Genomic DNA, 11,664 nt, shown 5'->3' with positions numbered 1-11,664 from the left:
GAGATGGAGAGAGATGGAGAATGAGAGAGATGGAGAACGAGAGGGAGAGAGAGGGAGAGAGAGGGAGAACGAGAGAGAGGGAGAACGAGAGAGAGAGAACGAGAGAGAGAGAGAACGAGAGAGAGAGAGAGAGAACGAGAGAGATGGAGAACGAGAGAGAGAGAGATGGAGAACAAGAGAGAGATGGAGAACAAGAGAGAGAGAGAGAGATGGAGAACAAGAGAGAGAGAGATGGAGAACAAGAGAGAGAGAGAGAGAGATGGAGAACGAGAGAGAGAGAGAGAGATGGAGGGAGAGCGAGAGAGAGAGAGAGAGAGAGAGAGATGGAGAACAAGAGAGGGAGAGCGAGAGATGGAGAACAAGAGAGGGGGAGAGAGATGGAGAACAAGAGAGGGAGAGAGAGATGGAGAACAAGAGAGGGAGAGAGAGATGGAGAACAAGAGAGGGAGAGAGAGATGGAGAACAAGAGAGGGAGAGAGAGATGGAGAACAAGAAAAGGAGAGAGAGAAAGATGGAGAACAAGGGAGAGAGAGATGGAGAACAAGGGAAAGAGAGATGGAGAACAAGGGAGAGAGAGAGATGGAGAACAAGAGATGGAGAACGAGAGAGAGAGATGCGGCACAGTCCCTTCCTCCAGATCCATAGTTCATATGGCGATTTCTGTTGAAAGAAGGTCCTGAGTATGAATCATTTATTAACTCTCCAAGACATTAACCACCTCCATTCCAGCCATTACTATGAGCCATCCTCCCCCCAGAAACCTCCACTGAGACTTGTGTATGTGTGTATTACCTTTTGGGTCCACGTGTGCCAGGTAGGTGAGAGTGCAGTGGTTCGGTCCGTGGCGCTGGATCAGGTAGCCAGTCTGGATGGACACAGCTCGTACCATGTCCTTCTTTGGGGGGTATTTCTACAGGAACAGTGGAACAGCCCTAGTAAGCACAGAACACCCCTATCTGAGGAAATGGTCTCAACCACTGACAGTTAGTTCAATTGCTGTAAATACAATTGACTCCAGATATTTGGGTTTATTTTGCATGAGTGCACTATACAGCCAGAACATGCAAATATCCAAAGCAATTCAATCAAAATGAATTTCAAATAAAACCATTATGAACTGCCCTGCACTTAAGAGTTTAAATGTAAAAGATGATATTCACTTATCAAGAGTTTACTGCACAAAGTAATATATATTGTGGAGGGGTAAAGTGACAGTAAGGATTCTCTCTCCTCTCCTGTAGATCGACTGCTCTGACATCTGGCCATGTCTCGCCCAATACCTCTCACCTCTGCCTAAAGCCAATACCTCTCACTAAAGCCAATACCTCTCACTAAAGCCAATACCTCTCACTAAAGCCAATACCTCTCACTAAAGCCAATACCTCACACTAAAGCCAATACCTCTCACTAAAGCCAATACCTCTCACTAAAGCCAATACCTCTCACTAAAGCCAATACCTCTCACTAAAGCCAATACCTCTCACTAAAGCCAATACCTCTCACCTCTCACTAAAGCCAATACCTCTCACCTCTCACTAAAGCCAATACCTCTCACCTCTCACTAAAGCCAATACCTCTCACCTCTCACTAAAGCCAATACCTCTCACCTCTCACTAAAGCCAATACCTCTCACCTCTCACTAAAGCCAATACCTCTCACCAAACCCAACGTGAGAAAAGTTGCTATGTTTGTGTGGATGTTCTGTATGTGGATGTATGTTGTTTTTTATAGTGTCTTGCAGGTTTGTTGAGTGTTTGCATGTGGAAGCTTACAGCAGCAGTCACATGAGTTTTCCACTTAACATTGATCACACACACACACACACACACACACACACACACACACACACACACACACACCCAGAGAGAGAGAGAAAGAAAAACATGTTGAGTGCTTCCTTCTTCACAGGATGCCTCGATCTCCCTCTCCTCCTCCACTGGGCAGAAAAACAACCACAGCATGTGGGCCTAATTCCAAACCAAACCCTTATCCCCTTCCTTTCTGCCCTAGGTGACTAGTCTTGTCAGGTCTGACTGAACAGGAGAAAGGAGAGCGGTATTATAAGGGTTCCAGAAGGCTCCTCCAATAAGCTCAAGTCAAGGTTCTACCATCTTGCTTTCAACTTCTCAAAAGGTCGTGAAGGACAGATCGTGAAGGACAGATCGTGAAGGACAGATCGTGAAGGACAGATCCTGAAGGACAGATTGTGAAGGACAGATCGTGAAGGACAGAAGGGAAGGAGATACATTTTCAGTTTGGCATTGAGCCACTGTACTGTGAGTGATCTAACCCAGAGCTACCACTGCCCTATCCAGCGCGCACACACGCTTTATCCAGCGTTAGCAGTGGCACGGACCGACAAAGCTTTATTCAAATGCCAGAGGATTATTTAACCAAATACAATCTTACTAAAGTGAGCAAATAGTCCACTTAAACACACATTTAAACATGACACACACTTAAACACATGACACACCTTTATCAAACGGCACCTACGTAGACACACACAACCACTAAAGATACTCCAACATGTTCATTTAAATAGTGGACAGTCCCACTGTAGCATTTGTTTCCCACTGACGTCAAGGGAGACTATACTGCAGGTCTGTTCTCTCTTCTCTTTCTCCCTGCAGAGCGTCGCACAACCAGTTGGCTATCCACTGAGACTTCAGGGACATTCAGCCATGTTGCTGACCCTTATCTGGTTTCTTCAGATCTACAAACACTGAGGGGGAAGTGCAGGGCTGTCCAAGACTCCAACCCTGTTCCTGGAGACATACCGTCCTGTAGGTTCTCCAACCCTGTTCCTGGAGACATACCGTCCTGTAGGTTCTCCAACCCTGTTCCTGGAGACATACCGTCCTGTAGGTTCTCCAACCCTGTTCCTGGAGACATACCGTCCTGTAGGTTCTCCAACCCTGTTCCTGGAGACATACCGTCCTGTAGGTTCTCTCTCCAACCCTGTTCCTGGAGACATACCGTCCTGTAGGTTCTCCAACCCTGTTCCTGGAGACATACCGTCCTGTAGGTTCTCTCTCCAACCCTGTGCCTGGAGACATACCGTCCTGTAGGTTCTCTCTCCAACCCTGTTCCTGGAGAGCTACCGTCCTGTAGGTTCTCTCTCCAACCGTAATCTAGGGCACCTGATTTTAAAAACTAGCTGGTTGATAAGCTGAATCAGGTTTGTTACAACTGGGGTTCAGGAACAGGGTTGGAGAACCTACAGGATGGTATCTCTCCAGGAACAGGGTTGGAGAGAGAACCTACAGGAGGGTAGCTCTCCAGGAACAGGGTTGGAGAGAGAACCTACAGGAGGGTAGCTCTCCAGGAACAGGGTTGGAGAACCTACAGAAGGGTATGTCTCCAGGAACAGGGTTGGAGAGAGAACCTACAGGAGGGTAGCTCTCCAGGAACAGGGTTGGAGAGAGAACCTGCAGGAGGGTAGCTCTCCAGGAACAGGGTGGGGGAGAGACCCTACAGGAGGGTAGCTCTCCAGGAACAGGGTTGGAGGGAGAACCTACAGGACGGTATCTCTCCAGGAACAGGGTTGGAGAGAGAACCTACAGGAGGGTAGCTCTCCAGGAACAGGGTTGGAGAGAGAACCTACAGGACGGTAGCTCTCCAGGAACAGGGTTGGAGGGAGAACCTACAGGACGGTATCTCTCCAGGAACAGGGTTGGAGAGAGAACCTACAGGACGGTAGCTCTCCAGGAACAGGGTTGGAGGGAGAACCTACAGGACGGTATCTCTCCAGGAACAGGGTTGGAGAGAGAACCTACAGGACGGTATCTCTCCAGGAACAGGGTTGGAGGGAGAACCTACAGGACGGTATCTCTCCAGGAACAGGGTTGGAGAGCCCTGATACTCTTTCCCTGCACATGTTTATACTTACAGCATGTTTGACAGAGTAGTTCATGATGATGTAATCACTGCCAGTGGGCAGCCAAGAGCGCAGTGTGATGACATCACGGTTCCTCAGCGGCTTGGGACACTTCCCTAGACACAGACGAGCCTCATTAACATATACACACACACTGAATGTATGTGTGTGTGTGTGTGTGTGTGTGTGTCGTACAGGAGTAGTAGCCCACGTCTGCGTTAACAGTGAGTTTTCCGATGTCGAAGGTTTCGATGACGTTTCCGTCCCATTTCCTCCGGTACTCGATGTCATGGAGAACATCATACATGGTCTCAGCAGGCACGTCCTTACACACCATCCGGCACTGCAGGAGAAACACACACACACACACCTACCGTTATTTGACCAAACACACACGTGTGTGTGTGTGGGGGGGGGGCAGTTTAATAGTAAAACCATAGGCACAATATCAGGCTCTTACAAAGTGAGAGCACACACACCAGTGGCCTGCAAAACTGCCCTAGAGTAACGCCATCTCCATGGTTACCTCAGCCAGGGGAAGACTCCACACCACAACAACACAGACAGAAGATAGGGGGGGTGGGGGAGGGGAGAAAGCCATAGTGTACTACTTTTAACCCCAGCTACATGGGGATAACCTGGACCAAAAGTAGTGCACTATCTATCAACAGCCTTGTGGGTCCAGCGAGCAGAGCTATAGTCTAACCATCCATCTACCCCTCTACCTACCTACCTACCTACCTACCTACCTACCTACCTACCTACCACTCTCTCTACCACTCTACCTATCTATCTATCTACCTACCTACCTATCTATCTATCTACCTACCTACCTCTCTACCAATCTATCTACCTACCACTCTACCTACCCATCTACCTCTCTAGCAATCTATCTATCTAACTCTCTACCACTCTACCTATCACTCTACCACTCTACCTATCTATCTACCACTCTACCTATCTACTACCACTCTACCTATCTATCTACCACTCTACCACTCTACCTACCACTCTACCACTCTACCTACCACTCTACCACTCTACCTACCTACCAACCAACCAATCTATCTATCTATCAACAGCCTTGTGGGTCGAGCGAGCAGATCTATAGTCTAACCTTAAAATCTACCTCTCTACCTACCTACCTACCTACCTACCTACCTACCTACCTACCTACCTACCTACCTACCACTCTACCTACCCATCTACCTACCACTCTACCTACCCATCTACCTACCCATCTACCTACCACTCTACCTACCCATCTACCTACCACTCTACCACTCTACCTATCACTCTACCTATCACTCTACCTATCACTCTACCAACCACTCTACCAACCACTCTACCTATCACTCTACCAACCCATCTACCTACCACTCTACCAACCCATCTACCTACCCATCTACCTACCACTCTACCTACCCATCTACCTACCACTCTACCTACCACTCTACCTATCACTCTACCTATCTATCTATCAACAGCCTTGTGGGTCGAGCGAGCAGATCTATAGTCTAACCTTAAAACTATCTCCCTCTACCTATCTACCTACCTACCTACCTACCTACCACTCTACCTATCTACCTACCACTCTAACACTACCTACCACTACCACTCTACCTACCACTCTACCTACCTCTCTACCACTCTACCTACCTCTCTACCACTCTACCCATCTATCTACCTCTCTACCACTCTACCTATATATCTATCTACCTATCTACCTACCACTACCACTCTACCTACCACTCTACCTACCTCTACCTACCTCTCTACCACTCTACCTACCTCTCTACCACTCTACCTACCAACCTCTCTACCACTCTACCTACCTCTATATCTATCTACCACTCTAACACTCTACCAACCACTCTACCAACCACTTTACCAACCACTCTACCAATCTACCCATCTACCTACCACTCTACCTACCTACCTCTCTATCAACAGCCTTGTGGGTCTGTGTTTGGAAGAATGAGCTGTGTGTGTGTGTTGGACTAAGGACTTAAAAGTCACAATGGAACTGAGAGAATAATGGAGTGATTGTGTCTGCAGGGCAGACTGAAACAGGAGAGGAAAAAAGAGGGAGGGAGAGAGAAGACATCACTGTAATTCTATTAAAGTCATTCAGTATACTCCTCTACTGATGAGGGCAGGAGAGACAAATGTCTACTGTGTGCTGATGATCTGGTGCTTCTGTCCCCAACCAAGGAGGGCCTACAGCAGCACCTAGATCTGTCCCCAACCAAGGAGGGCCTACAGCAGCACCTAGATCTGTCCCCAACCAAGGAGGGCCTACAGCAGCACCTAGATCTGTCCCCAACCAAGGAGGGCCTACAGCAGCACCTAGATCTGTCCCCAACCAAGGAGGGCCTACAGCAGCACCTAGATCTGTCCCCAACCAAGGAGGGCCTACAGCAGCACGTAGATCTGTCCCCAACCAAGGAGGGCCTACAGCAGCACCTAGATCTGTCCCCAACCAAGGAGGGCCTACAGCAGCACCTAGATCTGTCCCCAACCAAGGAGGGCCTACAGCAGCACCTAGATCTGTCCCCAACCAAGGAGGGCCTACAGCAGCACCTAGATCTGTCCCCAACCAAGGAGGGCCTACAGCAGCACCTAGATCTGTCCCCAACCAAGGAGGGCCTACAGCAGCACCTAGATCTGTCCCCAACCAAGGAGGGCCTACAGCAGCACCTAGATCTGTCCCCAACCAAGGAGGGCCTACAGCAGCACCTAGATCTGTCCCCAACCAAGGAGGGCCTACAGCAGCACCTAGATCTGTCCCCAACCAAGGAGGGCCTACAGCAGCACCTAGATCTGTCCCCAACCAAGGAGGGCCTACAGCAGCACCTAGATCTGTCCCCAACCAAGGAGGGCCTACAGCAGCACCTAGATCTGTCCCCAACCAAGGAGGGCCTACAGCAGCACCTAGATCTGTCCCCAACCAAGGAGGTTCTACAGCAGCATCTAGATCTGTCCCCAACCAAGGAGGGCCTACAGCAGCACCTAGATCTGTCCCCAACCAAGGAGGGCCTACAGCAGCACCTAGATCTGTCCCCAACCAAGGAGGGCCTACAGCAGCACCTAGATCTGTCCCCAACCAAGGAGGGCCTACAGCAGCACCTAGATCTGTCCCCAACAAAGGAGGTTCTACAGCAGCATCTAGATCTTCTGCACAGATTCTGCCAGACCTGGGCCCTGACAGTAAATCTCAGTACGACCAAAATAATGGTGTTCCAAAAAAAGTCCAGTCGCCAGGACCACAAATACAATCTAGACACCGTTGCCCTAGAGCACACAAAAAACTATACATACCTCGGCCTAAACATCAGCGCCACAGGTAACTTCCACAAAGCTGAGAACGATCTGAGCGACAAGGCAAGAAGGGCATTCTACAACCACCTAAAAGGAAGCGATTCCCAAACCTTCCTTAACAAAGCCATCACCTACAGAGAGATGAACCTGGAGAAGAGTCCCCTCAGCAAGCTGGTCCTGGGGCTCTGTTCACAAACACAAACAGACCCCACAGAGCCCCAGGACAGCAACACAATTAGACATAACCAAATCATGAGAAAACAAAAAGATAATTACTTGACACATTGGAAAGAATTAACAAAAAAACTGAGCAAACTAGAATATTTCAACCTAAACAGAGAGTACACCGTGGCAGAATACCTGACCACTGTGACTGACATTTGACTATGTACAGACTTGGGGAGTATGGCCTTGCTCAATGACCATATTAGAGAAACATATTTCCCTCAGATTACACCGACCCACAAAGAATTCCAAAACAAATCCAATTTGGGTGAAATACCAGTGTTCCATCACAGCAGCAAGATTTGTGACCTGTTGCCACAAGAAAAGAACAAACACCATTGTAAATACAACCCATGTTTATGCTTATTTATTTTCCCTTTTGTACTTTAACCATTTGTACATCGTTACAACACCGTATGACATTTGTAATGTCTTCATTCCGAGTGTAACGTTTACTGTTCATTTGTATTGTTTATTTTACTTTGTTTATTATCTACCTCACTTGCTTTGACAATGTTAACATATGTTTCCCATGTCAATAAAGCCCCTTGAATTGAGAGAGAGAGAGAGAGAGAGAGAGACATGGTGTTTCTGAACCGTAAATTGAAACCCCATGAGTGAGAGATCACGTTTGACAGAACACGTGTGTGTGTTTGTGATCATGGTTGATAGAACACGTGTGTGTGTGTGTGTGTGTTTGTGATCATGGTTGACAGAACACGTGTTTGTGATCATGGTTGACAGAACACGTGTGTGTGTGTGTTTGTGATCATGTTTGACAGAACACGTGTGTGTGTGTGTGTGTTTGTGATCATGGTTGACAGAACACGTGTGTGTGTGTGTGTGTGTGTGTGTATATATGTGATCATGGTTGACAGAACACGTGTGTGTGTGTGTTTGTGATCATGGTTGACAGAACACGTGTGTGTGTGTGTGTGTGTGTGTGTGTGTGTGTGTGTGTGTGTGTGTGTGTGTGTGTGTGTGTGTGTGATCATGGTTGACAGAACACGTGTGTGTGTGTTTGTGATCATGGTTGACAGAACACGTGTGTGTGTGTTTGTGATCATGGTTGACAGAACACGTGTGTGTGTGTATGTGATCATGGTTGACAGAACACGTGTGTGTGTGTGTGTGTGTGTGTGTGTGTGTGTGTGTGTGTGTGTGTGTGTGTGTGTGTGTGTGTGTGTGTGTGATCATGGTTGACAGAACAGTACCCATCAATCTGACACATATGATACACACACACCATCCACATATACATACACAAGGATAGCTCTGCTGCCTTAGCGTGTGTGTGTGTGTGTGTGTGTGTGTGTGTGTGTGTGTGTGTGTGTGTGTGTGTGTGTGTGTGTGTGTGTATATATATGTGATCATGGTTGACAGAACACGTGTGTGTGTGTGTTTGTGATCATGGTTGACAGAACACGTGTGTGTGTATGTGTGTGTGTGTGTGTGTGTGTGTGTTTGTGATCATGGTTGACAGAACACGTGTGTGTGTGTGTGTGTTTGTGATCATGGTTGACAGAACACGTGTGTGTGTGTGTGTGTGTGTGTGTGTGTGTGTGTGTGTGTGTGTGTGTGTGTGTGTGTGTGTGTGTGTGTGTGTGTGTAATGCTGATGATATGGCTGACTAATGGTTAATGGCTGATAGATTATTGATGATAATGATGCTGATAATAATACTATGGATAATAAAAATCTCTCCCCGGGTTTCAATGCCTCTGCACTTTACACGTCACTGTTCTTCACTGCTATAGACCCTCAGTGAGAACACTACAACAGCCCCCTCGGGAGAGGAGAACACTACCACAGCCCCCTCGGGGAGAGGAGAACACTACCACAGCCCCCTCGGAGAGAGGAGAACACTACGACAGCCCCCTCGGGGAGAGGAGAACACTACGACAGCCCCCTCTGTGGCGACGTTACCCACTCTGTGGCGACGTTACCCACTCTGTGACAAAACTGCCAGCCTTGTCTGTCAGTTAATGTACCTGCACTCACAGGTTGCAGAACAGGAATCTCTGTGGGAAACAGAACAAGACTTCCACCTGCAGCTTCATACATCACAAATAACTGGTCACACACACACACACACACACACACACACACACACACACACACAGTAGCCTGTCCCAACAGTGTGACGTCAGAGCTGATTAATCATGTGTACAGTCCACACACCTCTTTCACCTTCAATTTCCTCTCCCCATTCTCCACCTCTCCCTCCCTCCCTCAAACAACTCCATGTGAGAACACCTGTTTGTCCGCTATCCTGCCACAGACCCGGATACATAGAGCACACACCTGACCCTGGTCCAATACTTTAACAATCTACATTTCCTTTTTTCCTGTAAATAACACGTCCTTGCCCTCCTTTGAGTAATATTCTGAAAGTGTTTCAGTTTAGGACATTATGACTTGTGCTATGGGACTGTGTGACCGAGGTAACCCATATGGTGTCGTCTATTCTTCACGTTCCATTCACCTGAGTACTGGCCTACCCTGTTCTCACCTTAATCTTGTGGAGGGACTTCTCCTCGTCTCCTCCTATAGTCTGGGTCCACACGGTCATGTCCGTCTTATTGTAGCTCAGACTCCAGCCCTCCTCGCTCCCGCACTCCTCCTTGAAGCTGCTGAATGCCCGGTCATCCGGGATCAACACCGACTCCACCGACATAATCTTTTACCCCGGAGCGCGAGCTCGCTCTTCTGCAGTTCACTGGGAAGAACAACGATGGGACCAAACCGAGGTAGGGAAACTCCCGATGGCGGAGAGACCCGAAGCAGACTGGGACGAACGGGTGCTGGTGAGGAGTGACTGAGCTAAACGACGTAACGTTACACCTCTATCCTCTGAGTGAATTATTCCGATAATGTAATAGCTTTATCACACACACACTGAGCACGCAATCCGCGTCTTGTGATGATGTGTGCTTAGAAAGGAGAGTTGCTGAACAAACACGAAGAACGCACAAAAACACGGCTATAAAAATACAAACATCTACACTTTTCATAGAAACTATACAAACACGTGAGTGGAAGCTTTCCGGCGTTTATCTTATAACATTATTGACCCTCTGGCGTGAATCAATTTCAGTTCAATATGGTCCACAGCAGCTATTTAAGTGGGACATACGTGTCCGCTGTCTCGCCGCGACTCCACTAGAGATGACAGGCTGACAGGTCGTATGGTTATGATCAATTGTTGCGCGTTTACATTTCAGTTCCCCTGCGTCGCTGCGTTCCCCCCTATGGTCACTCGACGTCGTCGGGGGGTGATGGTGCAGTGTGACGAATAGAGAGGAAAGCGTTGGAGACACACAGAGAGGCAATAAAATATTGACAACCGCCCACTCGGCTACGTGCACGCAAGTCCCTGTATCAGGGACCAGATATCAGCGCGCCTGGTCCAATAAGCTGACTGTAATCTACTCCCCATTTTTCATGTTGTCGTTTATTTTCTCACTATTTTTCTTGCAATTTCAACAACATAACCATTATTGTGGGATATGGCTATTAGGGGAATGGCTTTAGGCTACTTTAGAAACGTCAAACAAGACCAGTAGCCTACACTAACCTATGGCGATGTACAGACCAGTAGCCTATACTAACCTATGGTGATGTACAGACCAGTAGCCTATACTAACCTATGGCGATGTACAGACCAGTAGCCTACACTAACCTATGGCGATGTACAGACCAGTAGCCTACACTAACCTATGGCGATGTACAGACCAGTAGCCTACACTAACCTATGGCGATGTACAGACCAGTAGCCTCCACTCAGCTATGGTGATGTACAGACCAGTAGCCTATACTAACCTATGGTGATGTACAGACCAGTAGCCTATACTAACCTATGGTGATGTACAGACCAGTAGCCTCCACTAACCTATGGCGATGTACAGACCAGTAGCCTACACTAACCTATGGCGATGTACAGACCAGTAGCCTACACTAACCTATGGCGATGTACAGACCAGTAGCCTATACTAACCTATGGCGATGTACAGACCAGTAGCCTATACTAACCTATGGCGATGTACAGACCAGTAGCCTATACTAACCTATGGCGATGTACAGACCAGTAGCCTACACTAACCTATGGTGATGTACAGACCAGTAGCCTCCACTAACCTATGGCGATGTACAGACCAGTAGCCTACACTAACCTATGGTGATGTACAGACCAGTAGCCTACACTAACCTATGGTGATGTACAGACCAGTAGCCTATAC

The 11,664-nt window shown here is 48.0% G+C and overlaps 1 protein-coding gene across 1 annotated transcript in view; it reads right to left on the bottom strand.

Moving 5' to 3' along the window:
- The window catches only part of LOC106613220 (START domain-containing protein 10), a 28,404-nt gene extending 17,612 nt beyond the window's left edge, over window positions 1–10,792 (bottom strand). Inside the window, exons 1-4 of the mRNA XM_014215261.2 lie at window positions 9,939–10,792; window positions 4,076–4,223; window positions 3,893–3,996; window positions 793–910 (exon numbers count right to left, since the gene is read on the bottom strand). Coding sequence (XP_014070736.2) covers window positions 793–910; window positions 3,893–3,996; window positions 4,076–4,223; window positions 9,939–10,103 — 535 coding nt within the window. The 5' untranslated portion in view covers window positions 10,104–10,792. The remainder of the gene's footprint in view (window positions 1–792; window positions 911–3,892; window positions 3,997–4,075; window positions 4,224–9,938) is intronic.
- Window positions 10,793–11,664: the final 872 nt, after the last annotated feature.

Source organism: Salmo salar, chromosome ssa09, assembly GCF_905237065.1.
Source record: "Salmo salar chromosome ssa09, Ssal_v3.1, whole genome shotgun sequence".
NCBI classification, from domain to species: domain Eukaryota; kingdom Metazoa; phylum Chordata; class Actinopteri; order Salmoniformes; family Salmonidae; genus Salmo; species Salmo salar.
Note: the sequence above shows the minus strand (reverse complement) of the source record. Positions and strands in the feature narration are given on the sequence as shown.